The sequence below is a fragment of the Salvelinus fontinalis genome, chromosome 14 (genome assembly GCF_029448725.1).
Source record: "Salvelinus fontinalis isolate EN_2023a chromosome 14, ASM2944872v1, whole genome shotgun sequence".
NCBI lineage: Eukaryota > Metazoa > Chordata > Actinopteri > Salmoniformes > Salmonidae > Salvelinus > Salvelinus fontinalis.
The window spans coordinates 42,544,801-42,569,404 of record NC_074678.1 but is presented as its reverse complement, the minus strand read 5'-3'; the positions used below and the strand labels follow the sequence as shown (position 1 = coordinate 42,569,404).

At 40.6% G+C, this 24,604-nt stretch overlaps 1 protein-coding gene across 8 annotated transcripts in view; it reads left to right on the top strand.

The window, feature by feature from the left end:
* LOC129810899 (CUGBP Elav-like family member 5) overlaps nt 1-15,774 on the top strand; it is a 95,546-nt gene extending 79,772 nt beyond the window's left edge. For 6 of the 8 annotated variants that reach the window (XM_055861871.1, XM_055861877.1, XM_055861876.1 and 3 more), the window contains 5 exons: nt 2,989-3,195; nt 5,914-6,006; nt 6,926-7,069; nt 8,648-8,812; nt 9,755-15,774. In XM_055861871.1, coding sequence (XP_055717846.1) covers nt 2,989-3,195; nt 5,914-6,006; nt 6,926-7,069; nt 8,648-8,775 — 572 coding nt within the window. In that variant the 3' untranslated portion in view covers nt 8,776-8,812; nt 9,755-15,774. The remainder of the gene's footprint in view (nt 1-2,988; nt 3,196-5,913; nt 6,007-6,925; nt 7,070-8,647; nt 8,813-9,754) is intronic. The other 2 variants (XM_055861878.1, XM_055861873.1) reach the window with 1 other exon arrangement.
* Nucleotides 15,775-24,604: the final 8,830 nt, after the last annotated feature.

The window sequence follows — 24,604 nt, the reverse complement described above, 5'->3', positions numbered from 1 at the left end:
CTCGTATGCTTCTTTCTCAGTGCAATCACAACAATTTTCCCAAAGAACAGACGGTAATAATGTAAATGTAATTATGCTTTCATAACATAAAACCAAGTGGAATATGTAGTAGACTCACTTCATGGTATAATAACCTTAGAAAGCTGACAGGTAAGACCGAGTTGTGAAATATAAGCAATCTCTTGACCCGTAGTATCCTATTTACCCATTCTGGAGAGCAAAACAACATGTCATTATTATGGGACAATGCATTCAGTAAACAGGCATATGTAAACAGGCACATGCTCGTGTGTGCATTGTAAACACGCTATGAATATGATTTTCACAATGCGAGGCTATATGTCCACTGGAGTATAAAATTAAATGTCTTGTTATGTATGGCACCGTATGGAGTACAATATTTTTCCTACTCTAGCTAGAAATACATTTGTTGAGGTCTGCTCATGTTTAAGAACATAATATTTGAACAGTAACGGTAGTTCATGGAATGGTATGGTTGTGTGAAAAGTAATATGCAGGAAAATGAAATCAGATTCTCAGTGTATTCTTCGTAATCCACTTATGCCTTCGATAGGTACTGTATCTACACACAAGTTTTTGAGCAGTTTCGGCCTCTTCTCTCCCTCAGAGCTGAGTAGCATTAATTATTAAGTGTGCTTGCTGAAAGCAAAGCACAACTTTAGAAACGGTTTATACTTAATAATAATTATTATTATTATTATTCGCCTCCCATTGCCACCTGTAGGGCCAAAACCGTTAAAGCTACCAACACCAAAATAACTTTAAAACATGCAGACTGGCACTGATGCTTCAAATAAACCATACATCTCAATGCATTTCAGGTGCCATAGACTTGAATGGGAAAAATTCTGGTCGCAACTATTCTTCAACCGTTTAAGCTAGAAACGCCATTCAAACTAAAATGAGCAGACTGGTCTATAATAGTGTGCTTGTGTACAGCTTTTTGATACCATGTATACTTTTTGAACTACTGTATAACCGTTTAAGATGTCCATTAAAGCTCCATAGTTTTCAAAGGCAAAATTTGGATACACCACAAACTGACTCAATTTAGATGGCTTCAACAGAGCTTTTTGCTTCCGTTTCTACTTCAAAAACTATAAAGCTTGTTGTATCCCCATTCATTTCAACGGTGGAACGCAGGCTTCAACATTCTAAACTGAAATCATTGCTACAACACTTTCAGAATGTATCCCCATTCATTTTGAGAGGTTAAAAATACTATTATTATTATAATTATTATTTAGGGAAAACCCATTGACACCAGGGTCTCATTCCCAAGGGTGCCCTGATCATAGTAATTCATTCTATGGCTTATGATGATATAGTATTCACTCTAGCCTACTAAACTAGCCCACTATAACCCACTATACAGCTACAAACCACCCCAAAATATGTCACTATAACTAACCCATAGCCTATGAAACCACTATTACTACCAGTACTACTACTGCAATTACTACTACTACTACTATTATTTTACAACCATAAATACTATTTTTCTAGTTTGAAGCTGTAGTCGCTCACATTACACTTGGACATGACTCCCTGCAGCTGTGTCTCCTCCTTGATCCACTGGGCTCTCTCTGGCACCAAACGTCTCCAACAAGCATCATCTCCCACCCTGTGACTTTTAGAATCTCCTTTCTCTGGGCTCTTATCACACGTGCGCTGCCTCTGCCTGCTGACCCTGAAGCACACGGCGGCCGCGGCCCACTGCTAAGCCTTGGAAAATGAATTTCCCTGATGATGGAGAGGCTGCATTATGGCGCGGTACAATAGAGTGCGTGTGGTCGGCCAGACTGGCTGTCTGAACCCTCAGAACGGGGAGCAGCAGTCTCCTGGGCTCCGCCAGAGAATGGGCCAGAGCTGCAGTCTAATTCATCACAGTTCTGCAGGAAACAAGCAAAATGCAGGGAGCTTAAAAAAAGGAAATGGTGCAAAAGACACAACAGCTCTCGCCGGGACCCGGGCAATTCCCCTGGTCACAGCGGTTGGCTGCATGAGTGTCAGGCTCCCCACTGCTTAAACTGTGCTCCGAGTGCGTGGGTAGTCTCAGGCTGACATGGCTCTGTGCAGGTTTTTCTGTGTGTGAGCCACAGCCTATTTACCAAGGCATTAGCATTACTCCCAGCCATGCAGCATAGCATACCCACCGTATGTATCCATCCCTATGTGGACTTTTCTTTAGGGGCTCTTTACCGAGGCGGACAAATTGCTATGATGGCATGCCTGAGGGTTTCCGTGACAACAGGCCTTTCTGTCCAATCCCGTCTTGGCTCCAGACTGAAAGGTGGTCCCCAGGGGGCCCGTTTCTCAGCGAGGGCTGATGCTCTACCACGGAGCAGCCTTTCAAAGTAGCCATCATCCATAGTGAGATCCTCCTCAAATGGACTCATTCACATTCCGCCCAAGATTGCACACTTTCAACAAGAGGCTGGTTTAAAATTCATCGAACGAGAGAGGAGCATCCAATCCTATTCTAACCGTGAAACATCCTGCAACCGTGTGTGTGTGTGTGTGTGTGTGTGTGTGTGTGTGTGTGTGTGTGTGTGTGTGTGTGTGTCATGTGCTCATGGTGTGCCAAGCTATCTGATCTTTTTCATGATATATAAAGAGAGTAGGCTACCCGCGTCCACACTGAGTAAATGTTTCACTGTAATCTCCCCTATCTCGTCAGAATCTTACTGGAGTTGCATAGTGGTTTCATCATCCTGCTCGCACTCGGAGCCAGCAGGCTATCGCACAAACACTACAGACAGGCTCATTTTTCACAGGTTGACTTCCCAGTGATCCAGCGGGATGTGTCACCACCAGCGCCTGCTATGTGACAGTTTCGTGTAGGAATCCTGTCCTTGTGATGGAGAGGGTGTGTGTGTGTGTGTGTGTGTGTGTGTGTGTGTGTGTGTGTGTGTGTGTGTGTGTGTTCGATAGTCTGTAAAAGTAGAAATGTCCTTGTCTCGGCAGGCCTCAGCTCTCCACCAGCCAACATCACCACTCCCAGCATCGTCACTCCCATCGTCAACGGCTTCACGGGCATCCCCCACCATCAGCCCAACGGACATCCCGCCGTGGAGACCATGTACAGCAACGGCCTGCCGTCCTACTCCACCCAGAGCCCCACCGCCGCAGACACCCTCCAGCAAGCCTTCACCGGAGTACAGCAATACACAGGTAGGCCTTATGTAGACACTGAGATAAGACCTCAAGGCTCATACCAAACTGAGGTGCAGTAAATGAATATGATGCATTTTTTTGTAGCATGGTCATGAAACCCTACACTACTTTCTTACAACACATTTGCTACTTTATCTCTGCCAGTTAACATTATGTAAGGGATAATCAACGAGGGGCTATGCGTTCTATGTGAAAATAATGAACGACGTGGAAGGTGTGTTCCACGACGTGTTAGCAGAGTGGAACTCACCTTCCACGGGGTTTCATTATTTTCCAAAGAACGCATAGAGCCGTGAGTTGATTATTCCTTTTATACCATGGCTATAATGTAACACATTTGCCACTAGGGATGTGTTCAACATCTACTGAAGTAGCTAGCAAGTTTAATAGATAGCTACAGTAGTTGCCGTGGTAACCAAACAAACAGACTCGCTAGTTTAGCGAACCAAACCACAGATAGGTCAATGAGCTTTAGTTGTAAAGAATCTTTGACCAAACCATCAGTTCTAGCTTGCTATTCTGAAAATTGAATTCAACAATGTCAATGTTTTCAATTCGGCTCAAACAAAACATGTAAGAATGAAGTAAAGCCATTGAATTCTACCATGCTGATATACCGTTCTTTATAGGGAAATAATGCACGCTCTAGAAGGCCCTTCAAGCCAATCAAAAACTAGTATTCAACAATGCCATGGTGTAATTAAGCAAAAGGCACGAGGGGGCGTGGTATATGGCCAATATACCATGGCTATGGGCTGTTCGTACGCACGACGCAACGCGAACCCCGAGGTGCTTATTGCTATTATAAACTGGTTACCAACATAATTAGAGCAGTAAAAATAAATGTTTTGTCATACCCTCCAGCTTTAGCTTGGCCAGGTCGCAGTTGTAAATGAGAACTTGTTCTCAACTAGCCTACCTGGTTAAATAAAGGTGAAATCAAATAAAATAAAAATACCTGTGGTATACGGTTATAGATACAGCCAATCAGCATTCAGGGCGCGAACCACCCAGTTTATAATGCAGATTATACCATGGAATTGTTTAATACTTGTTTCTGATTGTTTTGAAGGGAATAATAGGGCGCTCATTATTTCCGTATAAGGCATGGTATATTTGCACAGGAAAATTCGGGGGCTATAGTTCATTCTTACATGTTCTATGTGTGTGCTGCTTTTGAAAGCAAAAGTCAAATTGAAAACTTTATTGGCATTGTTAAATTTGATTTTCATAATGGAAAGCTAGTACTGATGGTTTGGTTAGCTAAACAAGTAAGTGTTTGTTTGGTTACCACGGCAACTACTGTAGCTATCTAGTAAACTTGCTCGCTATTTCAGTGGATGTTGAACAACACATTTCTAGCGTGTAGTGCAGCACACCTTCCACGTAGTTCATTATTTTCCATAGAACACATAGCCCCTCGTTGATTATCCCTTACATGCTACATTTAAGTGATAATGACAGAGAAGCCGGTGTTTGGAGGATATATTGCACGGTCTTTGAAGGCATTATCACTTTTATACAACGGGTTACTAACATATTCAAATAACGATTGACATATTCTCATTAAAAAAAACATTATTTTACTGAATATATTCATACTATTTCATCCTTCCACGAGATATAGTCCCGACACAAATTTAGGGTTGATACCCAAGCAGGCTGGTTGTTCGTTCTATGGTTCGGTTGCAAGAGACGGGACCCAGTCGTTAAGTCTTGTTGTTCTGTATCTATGGACCCAGTTGTTTGTTCTAAATGCCATGCTGGCTGGCAACGTTCATATTCCTTGCTTGCTAGCTAGCCAACTACGGCTAATTTACGGTCACGTCAAACAGTGCAGCCAGAATAACAGCAAAGTAGCTGCCTTTGCGTGTGCTAAAGCTGCTTTCTGGTGACATTTGGATACATCCATAACAATTATGCGCGATTTCGCCTGGCATAGAAACTGTACTCTCTTGTCAGGACACTGTTGTTCAGAGGAACTAGCCAACAACACAGCTAACGTCAATAATTTTAAACTGACGCTGGAAAGACTGCAAACTAGCTGCAGTTTTTCATTTTACCTGTTTTTTATTCGTATTTCTTTGTATGTATCCATACAAATGATGCCAGCTGATCATGATTTCGAGTGGCTGAGAAAATCTGCCTGTCTGTCTTGTCCCGACTCCAGACCCTTTCATTACTATGGGACAGCTGGAGATCGAATTTCAATATTATTGAAACAATGTTGCAAATGTCGGAGAGACAGACAGCAAGGTTTATACAAATGTCAGCTGTTGAAAACCAATTGCTAGTCTAAAAGAAATGGGAGATAATGTCTACATGCTTTTCATAGTGGAGATCAAGTTTATAAATTGTCTGGCTGGGCTGATGAGACAGTGTATTGCGCAGTGAGATGGAACAGAGTAAATAGGCATTTCAACGTCATAGTTTTAGCCGGTGGTAACTTGTGAAATAGACACCGGCTGGAATGCAGTTTTAATAACCAATCAACATCCAGAATTATACCCACCCGTTATATAATGAATGACAAACTGCAATACTGTAACTGAAAGCATACAGCATAACTGACCAACTATAATAAAGATTACTATAATAAAGATTGTTATAAATATTTACACAAATAGTTTGAGTATTCAATGATGACCAAACCTACAGCAGTGCTGACATGAACCCCCTTGTTTCTCTCTGCGTTTCCCCTTCAATGTGTTGTAGCTATCTACCCAGCTGGCACACTGACTCCCATAGGCCAGACACTGCCTCAGCCATCACAGGTCATCCAGCAGCAGCAACAGAGAGAAGGTGAGGGTGAGAGAACAATATTACTAACACTCTTTTACAACTATTGTACTACACTATCATAAATAGTTAAATATTCACTGTTATTGCTTCATTGCAATATTGCCCTTCAGATTTCGGTATTACACTGTCCTGGTAATATTGTCTAGGTGTTATAATGCAGTGATTAAATGTTCCCTTTTTAGCAAGTGTTACATAGTACTTTAGCTGCATGGAGGTATTATCTGGGGGGAAAGAAAAGTAATCAAGCCTCATCATCTTAGCATCTTTGGATGTGATGCAGTCTAGCAGGATTGACTTTAGCTTTAACCTTTTCCAAAATGTAGACTACACAGAGATTACATTTGAGCATCTAATGGTTGATTGCGTTGTGTAATCCATTGACTGGTTTCAAACACATTTATAGGTCACATCTCAATCTGCTTAGTTGATTGTCCTACACAGCATTATGATGACAACCGTGTGTAAATGTCATTTTGGTTTCACTATTTCTAAGTCATTACCAATCAGTTTTTCCTCAAAGACATATGCATTTATTATTATGTAGGCCTTTGTCTTGATTAAAGGTTGAGCTGTTTTACTAGATTAGATGCTTGAATAGAGGTTTAATGTTCCCCGCTCGACATCTCCACGAAAACACATCATCAAGTCGCTACCTCAGTGATGTCATGCCGCCACACCATGCAAAATCAAATCAAAGTTGGAAAATTCACAATTTGTATTTGTGGTGGTAAACACAGCGTTGTTATTATTTCAAGATAATGTTACAGAACTCCTAACAAATGTATTTCTTTGCCACTCCATTAGTCGTGCTTCTCAGATCTGTTCCCCGGCCAAATGAGAAGCAGTGGGTCTGGTCTGCAGGCAGCGGTAAATAAAGCAGTAAATAGGTTTGATTGTGGTTTCCATGGTTTCTGTGTGTTCGCAGGGCCTGAGGGCTGTAACCTGTTCATCTACCACCTGCCACAGGAGTTTGGAGATAATGAACTCATGCAGATGTTTCTGCCTTTCGGGAGCGTCATCTCCTCCAAGGTCTTCATGGACCGAGCTACCAACCAGAGCAAATGCTTCGGTGAGTTTTGTACTGGAGCTATAGTACAGTAGGTCATAGAGAGAAGGTCTATGTTTGTTCAATCGATCAATCTATTATCTTAAATATCATTTAATGTATCGCAAACAAGGCAATCTGTACTTAAATATTTACATTTTTAGATATTATCATGATAGTTTGATTCCTGTGCTATTTCAACAACAAAAAATAACTTTTACATTAAACAAGTTGGTAGACTTTATTTCCCTTCTTATCTTACTAAGGATGTCCTTTGAGTTTGAAAAGCTTTTAGCTATTTTGTTCACAGCAAATCTTGGGAATACCATGTAGTCACATGTAGTCACAGTCCCTGTGCCACTGTATTACTGTGTGGATGTGAAATTGACCTGAAAACTCATGTGAGGGCTTCTGCTGTATCAGCATCCAGATCACCGCTCTGTTACCCCACTACTTCCCAATACCCAGGGCGCACTGGGGCTGATTCACACGCCAACCTGGCCCTGGTCCCACTTGGCTCTGCCAACCCACAGACCAGACCTGCCTTTGGGCTTGAAAAAAAAGTGGGAATGAAGAGAGGGGGGAGAAAAAAGGAGGGTAAAGCAAAGGACAATTATAGATCAACATTTGTTTTCAATTCAAAGAGCCTCACATCCCTGGGCAAAATTGATTGCCGCCCGGCTCTCAGGGGGGACTTAATAACATATAAATTTGCAGTATTGACTAATACACTATGCATTTACAATGTAATGTTAGGTCTGGGGACTGGGCTGCTCTGTAGGGTAATTAATGTGGAAGGCAGGGAGAGGGATAAACCCAGACTGATGGTGCTGGGAGAAAAGCTGACATTAAGAGCTCCCCTTAAACCTGCTTTAGGTCCACATCCTTCCCTGTTATTCGTGTCAGGGCCGGCCTAGGGCACCCCTCTCATCCTCTCCACCTCCCTCTGTCCCCCGTAACCCATCCCCCTAATGGGGCAGTGTAGGCAGACACCTCCCCTCCCAGGTGTCAGGGGACCTGGGGAGGCTCCTGCTGTTTTTCCATGGGTCATCGACTGTTCCTAATGACACTATAGACGCTGGGGAGTGCATCAACCGGAGCCACACTCCACTGCAGTTTCTGGTCATTGACTTTCAAGGCTTTATTTTTACACTTGATGGAAACAGGATGCTCAGCATGAGTTTGGACTTGAGTGTCTGGCGCCGTACGCATGTGCTTCTGCGTCGGCCTGTCTCTGTGTTCGACTGTGTGGGTTCTGCTTCTCTGTGCAAGTGGAACAGCCACAATGGCATGCTCATTGATTTATAATCAAGAGCATTTGATAGTGTTTGCACAAAGCTACATTGAGAAGCAAAATGGTTCAAACGACAGAAAATGTTAAATATTGTTCCAAATATGACTTTGGTTCCCATCAAAATAAGCCCTTTGATATAATCTGAAATAGTCCATGCATAATACTATTTGATTGAGCGAGTGCATTGTCTGAAATCTTTTATTTGTTTCCTCATAATTTAAGCCATTGGATACTTATTTGGCTACTTTTCCATATTGCCCGTTTTTAGCTTTTAGGCTAATACACTTTTCCTGTCTTTTCTCCTATAGGGTTTGTGAGCTTCGACAACCCAGCTAGCGCACAGGCAGCTATTCAAGCCATGAACGGCTTTCAGATTGGAATGAAGAGGTTGAAAGTCCAGTTGAAACGACCGAAGGATGCCAGCCGCCCTTACTGACACAACCTAGCCCTCAGTATTCACTGCAACAGCACAGGTAAGCCCAGTGGACGTTCTTATAGACTCAGACTGATAGAATGCCTGTCACCTAGAAATAGGATATTGGTCATCATGACAGACAAAGATAGATTGATTTGGAAATGTGGGCTGGCTTTCTCCAAACCATCACACTGATATCATGGGCATAATTGAACTATTTAAAAAAAAAAAGAAACGGTCAAATCTATTCATCAAGAAACATCAAACATTCAAATAAAAGCAAGCTAGATCTAATCATGGCTTTGTTGGATTCTAACTTGAAACATACTTATTCATGTTACCATACTAGAACTTATTGATTACTTTACATGTATAAGGAATATATATGTTGGGGTCAATGGAGGATGAATAGGAAGGTGGTGTATGGAAAGTTACTGAGTGAGACAAGGGGAAGTGCAGAAAGTTTATATTCTGTTCAAACATGTTATTGTTGAATATCAATGATCTTTAAGGAGGGAGGCAAAGAGCAACAGTCTAGTTTCAGTTCCTGATAAGGCAGGCCAGCTGTGGAACTAGAGAGGAGCGAGGAATTTGGTTTGAGGTCAAGTCAACAGATGAAGTGAGACAAACCTCTGGGAGGGGGGCCAGAGGGGCCCACCCCAACGACTGTCCTACTGCCGTCCTACTACCGTCCTATCTCACACGCATACACCTCCATGCCCAGGAAGGGTCTTGCATCAGGCAGGGCCATGACTACAACAGTGAGAGGAACCAGTTAAGTTCCTGACTAGCAACAGAGATCTATTGGCTGTCTAGATGTGTAAGGAATTGACTCTGCCTAGTAGGACGTTATAAATATATGTACTTGTGTAATCATACCTTGTCTTTGCAGCTGTATGACCCAGTATGGTTTAATACATCTAGCTTGAGCTTTCTTCAGAGTCCAACTGGATCATTGTACCAGAGCTTAGAACCTAACAATTTGATCTCTATTTTTTAGGTTTTGAGGACAACTGAAGATATCTTGAAGGAGTTCAACTTTTTTTCTTTGAAAACAAAAATAATGTTAAAAAAAAATCCACACAAGGAATTTTCGAAGACATATCAGCATTTACTTATGAAGAAGACGTAGGCTATTGCAATGATGAAGAGATTGAAGAAGGTGTGAAGGAGTTGGCAGCAGCTACACCGAAGGACTTCAACGCAACAAACGGCACAGTGCAAGAAATACAAGAGAAGTAAAAAAAAAAAAAAAAACGGAAAAAAGATGTGAAACTTTTCTTGTCGAGACTTGAATTGTTAATTAAGCAACAAACAAACAAAAAAGCAGCAACAACAAATAGATTTCTATATACGTATTATATACACATATATATAAAGAAAGAGGCGCTTGTGGCTTTTACTATACTGGATAAATGAGGGTTAACACTTGAAGATCAAGAAAAACAGTGGAAAAAAAGAAGCTATTCTGTCCCACTGATGGACTTTCTTTCTCTTTCCCTCTTTCTCTTATTCTCTCACCATCTCTCAGCAAGCGCCAGACTATGACTTTCTGGGGTCACTGAGGTTTCCATTAGCTACAGTACAACTGAAAATCTTTCACCCCTAAGGGACCAAAGGACCAAACATTTTTATTGCTCTCAACAGTAATATAATATAGTATTAATGATACTAATACTACAAACTACTACTAATAATGTTACAAGTTAAAACTTAAGAAGAAACTTACTAGCTTCAGGTTGGAGCAGGAAAAGGGGTTTTTCTTTTATTTTCCTTTTACATTTATAGCTACTGGGTTTGAGAATATTTAAAAAAAAAAAAAAAAAAAAAAGTATTTTAAAAGCTATACTATTTTAGTGGACGTAGAATATGTGGATTAGAGATTGTTTCGGGCATGTTCAGATCTGCTGTTAGCAGTCATCATTCCAAATCTGGACTCATCATCTTGGACATATCTCTCTAGTAACTTCTCTGTGTTGAAGGAACAAAGCAACTCTGAGTAGCTGCCCATAAAGCGCCACACTGTAGTGCCAAAAGATATCCCGGAAATTGTGTCAAACCAAACATTCAAGGCATACAGTGTATTGAACAATATTTTCAATCTTCTGCTGTTTCTAGTCCCCCTGTCAGCGCACTGCGTTCCATTGTGATGTATTATCATTGTAGACCACCATCTTTTTTTATTGCAGAAAAGGCATTCCGTGTCAGGAAAAAGCGCGGCAGCGTCATTAAAACACTGATAATACAGATAATCTGACCATAAAGCACAGCTGTAAAAGTGCCACCCGCTAGTGTGGATACGGAGCAGTAAAGGAGCTCAACATCTTTAACTGGTTAATAAAATATACAAATTACCCTGACAATGGTTATAAAATTGTCAACCAAGCGTTGCAGTGCCTACTGGGTCCTGCCCCCTACCGCTGCCAGCTTTCTCCAGCTGCTCTCTGCAGGGGGGGGGCCCTCCCTGCTCAAGCACATCTCTTTTAATAGGGACCATCAGTTTACGGGGACCTGAGACCTAACTCGCAACATAATTAGGATAATGCTCATATTGATCAGATGGAGAGCAGCACTGCGGGGCACGAGATACACAATCAATTACACATTGGCATTTCGAATGAATTGACTGACTGACAGAGTTCATTTTTCACACAGCGCCTGCATGATAAATGCAGCAGCACCTTACCCCCTTCTCTCACTGCTTCAGGGAGGGCCTAGACTGACACACATGTACTGTGGGACTGTTTGTGACTGCGAGACAGAATGCTATACTTTTAAAACACATATGACACATACAGTGCATTCGGAAAGTATTCAGACCCCTTTACTTTTTCCACATTTTGCTACGTTACCGCTTTATTCTAAAATGTATTACATTGTTATTTTTCCTCAACAATCAACACACCCTATAAAGACAATGCAGAAAAAGTTTTTATTTTTTAATTAAATATTACATTTACCGAAGTATTCAGAACCTTTATTCAGCACTTTGTTGAGTTACCTTTGGCAGCGATTACAGCCTTGAGTCTTCTTCGGTATGACCCTAAAAGCTTGGCACGCCTGTATTTGGGGAGTTTCTACCATTGCTCTCTGCAGATCCTCTCAAACTCTGTCAGGTTGGATGGGGAGCATTGCTGCAAAGCTATTTTCAGGTCTCTTCAAAGATGTTAGATCGGGTTCAAGTCCAGGCTCTGGCTGGGCCACTCAAGAACATTCAGAGACTTGTCCCGAAGCCTCTCCTGTGTTGTCTTGGCTGTGTGCTTAGGGTCGTTGTCATGTTGGAAGGTGAACCTTCGCCCCAGTCTGAGGTCCTGAGCGCTCTTGGAGTAAGTTTTCATCAAGGATCTCTCTGTACTTTGCTCCGTTCATCTTTTCTTCGATCCTGACTAGTATCCCATGCCTCTGAAAAACATCACCACAGCATGATGCTGCCACCACCATGCTTCACCGTAGGGATTGTGCAAGGTTTCCTCCAGACTTGACGCTTGGCATTCAGGACAAAGTGTTCAATCTTGGTTTCATCAGACCAGATAAAGTTGTTTCTTTAGGTTCCTTTTGCCAAACTCCAAGCGGGCTGTCATGTGCCTTTTACTGAGGAGTGGCTTCTGTCTGGCCACTCTACCATAAAGGCCTGATTGGTGGAGTGCTGCAGAGATGGTTGTCCTTCTGGAAGGTTATCCCATCTCCACAGAGGAACTCTAGAGCTGTGTCAGAGTGACCATTGGGTTCTTGGTCACCTCCCTGACCAAGGCCCTTCTCCCCCGATTGGTCAATTTGGTCGGGCAGCCAGCTCTAGGAAGAATCTTGTTGGTTCCATAGTGTGCTCGGGGACCTTCAATGCTGCAGGCATTTTTTGGTACCCTTCCCCAGATCTGTGCCTCGACACAGTCTTGGAGCTCTATGGACAATTCCTTCAACCTCATGGCTTGTTATTTGCTCTGACATGCGCTGTCAACTGTGGGACCTTATATAGATAGGTGTGTGCCTTTCAAAATCATCTCCAATCAATTGAATTCACCACAGTTCGACTCCAATCAAGTTGTAGAAAATCTCAAGGATGATCAATGGAAACAGGATTCACCTGAGCTCAATTTCGAGTCTCATAGCAAAGGGTCTGAATACTTATGTAAATAAGGTGTGCTTTTTATTTTTCATAAATTTGCAAACATTTCTAAAAGTCTGTTTTTCCTTTGCCATTATGGGGTATTGTGTGTAGATTGCTGAGGAAAAACATGTATTTAATCAATTTTAGAATAAGCCTGTAAAGTAACAAAATGTAGAAATAGTCGAGGGGTCTGAATACTTTCCGAAGGCACTGTATCATTCCTGGAATGGAAACAAATAGTTATTAGAGTTTATTTAGTATAGTGGCAAACAATGAGGTCAAACGGAGGAGCAAGTGTAGTGTAGTGTAGTCCTTCCAGCAAGCCTGCCTTCCTGCCTGCTGTAGATGGGACTTAACTAAAGAGCAGATGCAATCTTTCCGGTGGGAATAATAGCACACTGAGAGGAGAACTCTTACACCATGAGGAACAGCTTGGCTTTAGCAGCCTTAGGAGGTCAAATTAAGAGCAAAATGATCCATCAATTAGACTGCAGCAGGCCTGACATTAAGTGTAGTTACTGCAGCTGCTGCTCGGAAGGGGAGTCACAAACAGGAACACAACAACAAAACAAACTCTGACATAGACAGCGTACTATTAGCCTGAAAAAACAATAATGTGTTGTCTAATAGTTGGCAACGCCTATAGCCAGATGGAGCCGATCATTTAAAGAGTATTAGTAAAAAGTAAACTGTTAAAGCAGTAGAATATACTATTCCTATGAAATATAAACATGTTTTACACTAATGATATGTTTGAGATGAAATCGGTTTGCAGATTTACATTGTAGCAGTATTTCTACTCAACTCTATTCCCTTTTCCAATTTCCATCGCAAAGCCATTCAATCATCATACTCATTCTCCTCTGATGCCGATCCATCTACCACTGAGGAAAGGCCTCTATCTCCTCTCTCTCCCCCTCCCACCCTCTCTCTATCCCTTGTTCTTTCTCTCTCCTGCTCTCTGAGCACTGCCCTGTGCCCTACTCACTCTGAATATTTAGACGCTGTTCTTTTCCACCACACATTCCGTCTGTCTGATGTCTGGCAAATGGCATATCTGCTTGAATGACTGGGCAACAAACCATCTGAATTAGAATTTGACTGCGAGGGTGTGACTGAGCAAGTACCAGCATGTATATTTAGTGCTCTCTGAAGAGTTCTGAATGTAAGCCTCAGCATTGAAACCAAAAGGACAATGCATACTAAACTTGACCACTGAACGCTACAAAAGGCTGGAGTTCTTGTATGCTGTCAAAGTGTTGTAATGCCTTTATCAACATCAGAGTTGCCAAATCTCAGCCGAGTGCGTTTATAAAGGGACAACCTCTGTTTAATTCCTCCATCAGACATTAAAATGTTCATATTGTAAAGCTTAAAAAGGAAGAAAAGCCAATAGCAGACGACGGATTCATGATATTCATATGCAGCAGTGCAAATATGTGGTAGTAGATGTTTGATGACGTATTAACAGTTGAAATATTAGCAAATTAGAGAACAAGATAGATTAAGAACATAATGACAGTTTTTTTTTTGCAAGGTAGATATTTACCTGTATTTGCCAAAAGTGAACAGCGTCTCTTCATGAGTTACTGTGGTAGGTCCCCTCTGTTTATCCTCCCCTGTCGGGACTAGGAACCTTAGTAGACTGTGATATACAGGTGTGCCCCTAGCATCTAGAGCCTTAGTCCAAAAAGCTTTTCTTACACAAATTTTACTGGAGGGATTTTTAAATTATTAAAATCAAATTACATTTGGCCTTTAACAACAGCTTGGGTAATACAAATTAAAGATGGCAATTGTGGCTGAAATGTAATGCGTTTGAGAAATGAGAGGTCATTTTCATGGAGGGGTAAAAGTTAAGAGTACAATAATTGCGATGGAGGCGTGTGTATGCAGACTGTTTATATCAATTCCAGTATTATTTGCACACATGGGGTGTGAGTTTACAGGTGCTGTCCTATCTCATTTGTAGGCAACAGCAGTAATTCTCATTGCACTACAATTTAAACGACGTACTCGAGCCAGTGAAATGTTTTTCAGTGTTTTCATTGTAGTACCATTCTGCCACGTTCATACCTTGTCATTCCATCTCTCTAACCATGATGGTCATTGAATCTCTGAGCATGCTCAATAGGGGGGCTAGGGGGGGGTTAAAGATTATAATTATGGTACTACTCGTATTAACAATATGATTCTTTAACTATGGTTTGAATGCTAAGGATAGTAGCTTATTATAAATATGAAATCTGTATATTATGGAAAATCAGCACAGGACCTTTCTTCGGGTATTATGGTGGGTGGAATTGGGAGGGCTGGGAGGGGAGGGTTTTTGCTTTATAAAGATGTTAAACTTCTGGTTTCTCAGCACAAAGCATACAAAAATATATAACAAAAGTATTGAATCTGTTTAGTAGACTTTACTGACATGTTATGGGGCAAGGGAAGCATTTCAGTGCTATTCTCTAAACCTGGACCAGAAAAATGCTGTTTACAGGTTTTTTCAAAGAGGAGAGCTCCACCTATCTGCTTGATGGGCTCAGTACAGCATGGTTAACTGAAAAGGGAAGCAGTACCTTTTTATATATAAAAAAAAATGAAATATGTGTTCTGTAATAGCCTGAGAAACCAAACATTTTTTCCCCGTTGAAATTTCTTGAATATTTGCTGCTTAGATTATTTCATATTAATGATTAATGATTTAATGGTTTTATAATTATTTATTTGATCAGGTAAGGAACTTGATATTTAATTATGTATGTGTTTATTTATTTGTTTATTTAATTGTTTATTTATTTCATTTGTATTTATTTATGTTATTGTTCTGTTAAGATAAGGTATGTATAAAAAGAAATGCTTATTGGGGCTTTTCTCTTTCTCTCCTTTTTTTCAATTTTACAATAAAATGTCAAACTGGATGTTGCATTGTCATGTGTAATAAATGCATAACTACACCACCGAGAAGGGGAGTCGTTGGACAAACAGCTAAGTGTCCATCCCTGTCCTGAAGGCATTTTATGTCTATAAATGTTGCAACCTTTTTCCTGGAATATTTCTAGGGTTATTTTCTAGGTATAGGGTAATTGAGTGTGCGGAAATGGCCATTATCACTGATGTCCTTACGCCCTTTCAGCACGTTACCAGCAGTACCAATCACATGCAATCTTCAGAGACACGCCTCCAAGACCTTAAGAAAACAAGCTCACATGATCATTTGTGGGAAATCAGGATGTATCTGATAGGAGTCTGTTCTAGAATTCACAGTGTAGCATAGAGCCAGGCAGTAGGTGTGGAAATGTATTCTTTGTATACTCATATAGAAACCTAATGAGGCAAGGTGTAAAGTGATTGAAATGATCTGTCATCCTAAAGACTGTGGACCCAGTGCTCTGCTATTTAGTAGGTAACTTCTGATTGTATGGTTATTGGACTTAACCTGGGGATATGATATATTTTGGGGAAAATTTTGATGGGTAACAATAACCGGAGGGAATGATGATGAGTGTTGGCAGGAACAAGTCAAAATGATTGTGTTACAAATAAAGAAACTCATAACATATACATTACACATGCTATCAGTGCAATGTATACAAATCATGACACATTCATGCAACATTGACAAAGAGTACAGTATATCCTTGAAAATATACCTTGTCTTAGCAAGACACAAGAAAATAAACAGATGTGATCGCTGACTTGACACATTGGCCTGTGTTTTAAAAATGGTTGTGTTTATGCATCAAAAGATGTGGTGACATTAACAGTAGGGCTGGGTTGCTACGGTAATGAATGAAGGAAGAACATTCTGAAGAGCAGGGGGAAAAGGGCGGACCAAAATTAGAACCACTAGCACATGAAATAAATTGGCCCAATTCCAATAAAGTATGGCTCTTGGTCAGTGTGCGAGCCCGGCAGTTCATCTTTATTATCAGTTAATGAAAATCAATCCCCCTCCTGATAAACTCTTATCTTCACGGCCTTTGCGGGCCCGTGCGCAGGGAGATAATAAATTAGGGTAATATTGCCTTTGATGAGGGAGTGAATTGCAAATTATTGTAACTTTCCAAGATTTATGATGCAGGTGCTTCATTTCCGAGCAGGGTTTTTCCAGGCTTCGGGGTGCTGAGGTGCCATTTGTTAAAAGTTTGGTGACAGCCGTTAACAAAAATATACACTCAGCTGTCCAGGTATTCTCTACTGTGGTTTGCCTTACTGTACAGTAGTGCAACTACCACTGCAATGGCATGCATTGGTTCTTGCTTAGGAGGAAGACGCTTTCATTTTACACACCCAGTAGTGAATGCATCGGAGATACGAATAGACCAAACCTAGGGGAGGGTATGTGTTTATTTAAGTAGAAATGTCAATCATCCTTTATATAAGTTCTCTCTCATACCAGAGTATAGTTTGATATGTAGGTCAGTAGCCATGCTGCATCAGGTTGTCTGTTTGAGAGACATGTTCAGGTTCCTCCTGTCATGTCGATTATTGAAGAGACAGAAACATGGACTTGGTCAAGTATAAAAGCCTGTGTTTTGAGATAGCTGGGATCATCCAGAATCCCCCTCTCCACACACACCTTCCACCTACAGCAACTGAACAACATGTTGGATTATGTTATGCTGTTCTGTTATAGAGATCTATGCAACAGTATCTGTATGTGGAATTACAATTTGCTCTATCTTACACAGGCACAAACCAGGTCCACAAACCAGGCCCTGAATGCATAAGCTGGTTAACGTTATGCACAGCACACACCAGCTTCCTGCCAGTGATTCATGGGACGACAGGACAAGATGTGATTTAATAGGCCATGAAAAACGTGTAGAAAAAAGAATACAAACCTGAGCACTGAGAACCAGCCATACCTGCCGCTGTCCACAAAGCTATGAAAAAGGAGTTCTACTCTGTCATATAATTATTTATTCCTTACATTTACAATGAATGAAGAGAAAGTGCCTATAAAGAGGATCGTCAATGTTTACAGTGAACGCCAGCATTTTGGCATTTAGAAAATAAGTGCTTGGAATACATTGCATATATAGAGAGTCTTGCGCCATCTTTTTCAGTATACTCTGGACCGAAGAGAATATCACTATATCAACAATAACATAACCGGTCTAATACTTAAATAACACTACAATACAAAGACACTTGACAGAGAATATTCTGTTGACCTTGTATAATGCAGAACTCTATATCCTTATCAAGGCCAACTCATTTCAGTCTCCGAACACCTTGTATTAAGACAACCATCAATCTAACTATTTAACAATCAAGGAGAGGACTCACATGGCACTATCTATTTATCTTGCCAACTTCTCTATTAATATCAAATTAATTTCTCCAGTGAGAGTATCAATCACTCAGGGGTTTGTTCTCAACTCATTAGTATTTTAATTGTCCTTGTTTACAAGGGAAAGTGAAGGGAGACTGGTTGTAAAGAGGGTGGATGATGGCCAATCTACAGTACCTACACCTTTACATAATGTAAGCCTACATACAAACATGTACCATTCTTAGCATACAAGACATCTATTTTAAAGGAACATGATTTTCAAGAAAACATTTTTGTAAACTTGGACTCTGAAAAATATTTATCTTAAGATTTATGACTATCCTCTAACCTAATTTGTGTACTGGCTTGTCAGATGTTTCAATATATCAAGTTTCCCCTATTCTAAGCCCACCCTCAGTGCCCACATGTCAGTTTTAGTGGCAGTTGTCATGCTGTCACTGGTTCTCCCAGATGAATATGAATCAGGACAGGACCGAAATCTTGAGTTTGTTTAACACCGCTGGGCAAATGGAACTTTTATCTCCCCCACACCATGTTAACAACCAAAGAACAACATGGACCATATTAGCCCATCTATTTATGGAATAAAAAATTATAAGACAACTGAAGTTGGAGGGTTGACAAACGTCATAAGGAAGGAAGGGCCGTATAGTGCAGAAAAATAACTATTAAAGCGGCAATTGGAGCTATATAGCCATCAGCGTGTTAACTAGCGCTCTGCCTGCTCGGCTGCCAAAACTAGATTGCTTGTGACAGGTTTTACCACAGCCGCACAATTGCTTCTTTCTATTTTCTCCCCTCCTCAGACGATATTAAAAATAAGGGTGATGAACACTCAGCCCAAGAACACATGATTTAGGACATCTGGCGTGTGCTAAGAGTATAATGATAAATGTGGATAAAATGGTGACGCATTTCATCATTTTCCTGCCCATCTCCAAACCCTTGTGGCTCATTGGTGTGTCATCTGAAATGGGGACACTAGTATAAAGCAAAGAACGTGTGAGAAAATTGCTTACTTTGCGAAATAAATACTGAAATAAAATATAGACGGGGCATGCTGACTAGCTAAATGGGAACTGGGACCATGTGTGTATTGCATATCTAACAGTGTCCTGTGCTGTCTGTGCTGTCTTTCTTGTTGTTTTCAATATATTGTCAAGCACAGGCCAAACCTTGTTAAAGCCTAGTATGGCAGGCGAAAGCAGACTCACTAGCCAGCCCAGCATTGAGCTAACATTTACACACACTCTATACACATAGACACCCCCCTCTGATGCTGCACAAACAGCAAGTAGAGCAAGATAGAAGTAGCTAGCACGGGGAACTCTGAGGAACCCAGCAGGGAATGGGTGGTAAAATAATCATGGCATGTTCTGTACGCAGGAAGAGGGCACCTATAGCCTACAGACTCCTGGCAAACTAGGAAAAGTGACACGTTTCTATGAATGTAATGAAGGTAACACAAATGAATAGAGGTCTTATAAGGTACATTCAGAGTGCTATACACACACATCTTAATGGTCACCACATTTTTTTAGCATAAGCCATTAACAGGGCAAACAAGATTACAGTGCCTTCGGGAAAGTATTCAGACCCCTTCACTTTTTCCACATTTTGTTACATTACATCCTTATTCTAAAATGGATTACATTTTTTTTTTTTTATATTCAGCAATCTACACACAATACCCCATAATGATAAAGCAAAAACAGGTTTAGATTTTTTTGCAATTTTATTAAAAAAATAAAAAAATGAAACAGATTTACCTAAGTCTGAAACCTTTTACTCAATACTTTGTTGAAGCACCTTTGGCAGCGATTACAGCCTCAAGTTCTTTTGGAGTATGACACTACAAGCTTGGCACACCTGTATTTGGGGAGTTTCTCCCATTCTTCTCTGCAGATCCTCTCAAGCTCTGTCAGGTTGGATGGGGAGCGTTGCTGTACAGCTATTTTCAGGTCTCTCCAGAGTTGTTGTCATTATGGGGTATTGTGTGTAGATTGATGAGAAAACAACAACAATTTAATACATTTTAGAATAAGGCTGTAACGTAACAACATTTTGAAAAAGTCAGAGGGTCTGAATACTTTCCGAAGGCTCTGTATTATGACAACATTTTGTGATGGTTTTGTTCGTGTTGTTCTTTGGCAAGGGTTTTTTCGGCTGTTTGTGCACACACAAAATGATTGAGGCAAGCCAAAGTTCAGAGCTGAAGTCTACGCAACCTTCGTCTGTCATTTGTCAACAGTAGGGATTCTTCAATGAAGTGTTTTTTGTCTTTCAACAATAGACAACTCGTTTTCGTGCAAAGCATTTTACTTGAGAAATACTGCACCAAACATCCTAGTTAGATGTAAAATTGTGCAACTAAGATCTCCTCTGCAAAATGTATGACAGATTTCTTGAGTTATCTTAGAATCATTCTGACTATTTGGACAAACAGTAATATTGCCGCTTTTTCTCATTTTTCATGCAAAGGTCTTTTAAAACCTCTTATGGATCCCTTCACGCGCCAATCCCTTTAGCGGGATTGATTTGACAACATCCAGTGAAATTGTAGTGCGCCAAATTCAAACTACAGGAATATCAATATTCAACATTCACGACAATATATGTGTAATACATCAAAATAAAACTTAACTTCTTGTTAATCCAGCCGCTGTGTCAGATTTCAAAAAGGCTTTACGGCGAAAGCAGACCATGCGATTATCTGAGGACAGCACCCCGCATACAAACACATGAAACTCAGATTTCAACCAGGCAGGTGCGCGACAAAAGTCAGAAATAACGATATAATTAATGCCTTACCTTTGAAGATCTTCTTTTGTTGGCACTCCAAAATGTCCCAGAAACATCACAAATTGTCCTTTTGTTCGATAATTTCCTTCTTTATGTCCCAAAAATGTCCATTTATTTGGCGCGTTTGATTCAGAAATACACTGGTTTCAACTCGCCCAACATGCCTACAAAATATCTAATAAGTTACCTGTAAACTTGGTCCAAACATTTCAAACAACGTTCCTAATTCAACCTCAGGTATCCTAAAATTTAAATCATCGATAAAATTTAAGACGGAATATACTGTGTTCAATACCGGATAAAAACAACATGAAGCGCATTCCAGTTTACGCGCACCAAACAGTAGAGTCCACTTGGAGTGACACTTATACTACTTCTTCATATCGCAAAAGAAAAACATCAACCAATTTCTAAAGACTGTTGACATCTATTGGAAGCCATAGGAACTGCAACCAGGTTCCTCATAAATAGGGCTTTCAATAGAAAGCCAATGGGAAACACAATGACTTCAATTTCTTTTTCCCTGGATGGATTGTGCTCAGGGTTTTGCCTGCCAAATCAGTTCTGTTATGCTCACAGACATTATTCTAACAGTTTTAGAAACTTCAGAGTGTTTTCTATCCAAATCTACTAAGTATATGCATATCCTACATTCTGGGAAAGAGTAGCAGGCAGTTTAATTTAGGCATGCTTTTCATCCGGACGTGAAAATACTGCCCCCTAGCCCAAAGAGGCATTTTAAGGGAGTATGCGAGCACACTCTTTCGGCTAGGCGCTGGTCGAACCGAAACAAGCGGAAGAGTTAAGACCAGTTTATCGTAAGTTGAGACAATATTCTTTCCCCCTCTCCCAATACAATCTATACTCTACTTTCCCAAGTAACTGTTCTTTTCTAGGAAATAAAGCTATAAGTTGCCAATTCCAATGGGCTAAATATACACGGAAAGACAATACAAAATAGGAAATATGGCATGTATGTCAATAACTGTTCTATGGCAGGTGTGTGTGTGAGAGATGGGAGTGTGAAGGAAGGTGAATATGAATATGTGTAGGAGGAGGGGAAAGAATAGGTTTGTGGATCCATAGGGTACAGTTGAAGTCAGAAGTTGACCTACACCTTAGCCAAATACATTTAAACTCACTTTTTCACAATTCCTGACATTTAATCCAAGTAGAAATTCAGTTTTAGGTCAGTTAGGATCACCACTTCATTTTAAGAATGTAAAATGTCAGAATAATAGTAGAGATAATGATTTATTTCAGCTTTTATTTCTTTCATCACAATCCCAGTGGGTCAGAAGTTTACATACACTCAATTAGTATTTGTAGCGTTGCCTTTAAATTGTTTAACTTGGGTCAAACCTTCCACAAGCTTCCCGCAATAAGTTGGGCGAATTTTGGCCCATTCCTCCTAACAGAGCTGGTGTAACTGAGTCAGGTTTGTAGGCCTCCTTGCTCGCACGCGCATTTTCAGTTCTACCCACAAATGTTCTATAGTATTGAGGTCTGGACTTTGTGATGGCCACTCCAATACCTTGACTTTGTTGTCCTTAAGCCCTTTTGCCACAACTTTGGAAGTATGCTTCGGGTCGATGTCCATTTGGAAGACCCATTTGCAACCAAGCTTTAACTTCCTGACTGTTGTCTTGAGATGTTACTTCAATATATCCACATAATTTTCCTCCCTCATGATGCCATCCATTTTGTGATGTGCACCAGTCCCTCCTGCTGCAAAGCACCCCCACAACATGATGCTGCCACCCCTGTTCTTCACGGTTGGGATGGTGTTCTTTGGCTTGCAAGCCTCCCCCTTTTTCCTCCAAACATAACAATGGTCATTATGGCCAAACAGTTCTGTTTTTGTTTCATCAGACCAGAGGACATTTCTCCAAAAACTACGATCTTTGTCCCCATGTGCAGGTGCAAGTGGTTTTGGAGCAGTGGCTTCTTCCTTGCTGAGCGGCCTTTCAGGTTATGTCGATATCAGGCATTCATCAAGTTAGACAGACATGGCAATAAAAAAGGGAAAATCAAGGAACCTCCAAAGAGGCTGAACATTTTTATCTCTTCAAATATTTTACAGGACACCTGGAGATTATTATTCCCAACTACTAAAACCTTTACCATTACAAATGTAGACTTAGAGGACAGAGAAAAGCCGATTCCCGACAAATTTTGGGATGCTTTTGAGGCATACATTAGTGGAATGATAATCTCATACTCTGCAAAAGTAAATTCTGAGTTAGAAATTAAAATTAAAGAATGAGAAAAATAAATCACTATCTTAGAGAAGTGTGGGGTGCTGCCTTAATCGACATCCACGTCATCGGCGCCCGGGGAGCAGTTGTTGTTGGGGGTTAACTGCCTTGCTCAAGGGCAGAACGACAAATTTCTCCACCTTGCTGGCTCGGGGATTCGAACCAGCAACCTTTTGGTTACTGGCACAACGTTCTTAACCGCTACCTGCCACATTCATATTAATCAAACAGGGTTTATTAAAATAGACACAGCGCCTTCAGAAAGTATTCATACCCCTTGACTTATTCCACATTTTGTTGTTTTAGAGCTTGAATTCAAGTTAGATTTCTTTTTCTTCACATCTACACACAATACTCCACAATGACAAAGTGAAAACATGTTGTTTTTTTACTATTTTTGCAACTATCTAATTTACACAAGTTTTCAACCCCTGAGTCAATACATCACCTTCAGCAGTAATTACAGCTGTGAGTCTTTCTTTTGAAAAATCTTCAAGTTCTATCAAGTTGGTTGTTGATCATTGCTAGACCGACATTTTCAAGGTTTGCCATAGATTTTTTTAAGTCAAAACTATAAATAGGCCACTCGGGAACATTCAATGTCATCTTGATAAGCAATTCCAGTGAATATTTAGCCTTGTGTTTTAGGTTATTGTCCTGCTGAAAGGTTCATTTGTCTCCCAGTGTCTGTTGGAAAGCAGACTGAAACAGGTTTTCCTCTATGGTTTTGCCTGTGCTTAGCTCTTTTCCATTTATTTGTATCCTACAACACTCCCTAGTTCTTGCTGATGACACGCATACCCATAGCATGATGTAACCAACACCATGCTTGAAAATATGAAGAGTGGTACTCAGTGATGTGTTGTGTTGGATTTGCCCCAAACATAATACTTTGTATTCAGGACATAACGTTTTTTTCTTAGCCAATTTTTTTTGCAGTTTTAATTTAATGCTCTATTGGAAACAGGATGCATGTTTTTGAAAATTGTATTCTGTACTGGCTTTTTCACGCTGTCATTTAGGTTAGTATTGTGGAGTAACTACATTGTTGTTGAGCCATTCTCAGTTATCGCTTTTCACAGCCATTAAACTCTGTAACTGTTTTAAAGTCACCATTGATCTCATGGTGAAATCCCTGAGCGGTTTCCTTTCTCTCTGGCAACTGAGTTAGGAAGGACACCTGTATCTTTGTAGTGACTGAGTGTATTGATACATCATCCAGAGTTTAATTAATAACTTCACCATGCTCAAAGGGATATTCAGTGTCAGCTTTTTTTTTATCCACTAATAAGTGCCCTTCTTTGCAAGGCATTGGAAAACCTCCCTGGTCTTTGTGTTTGAATCTATCACGCCCTGTCTCCACCCCCTCCAGGTGTCGCTTATTTTCCC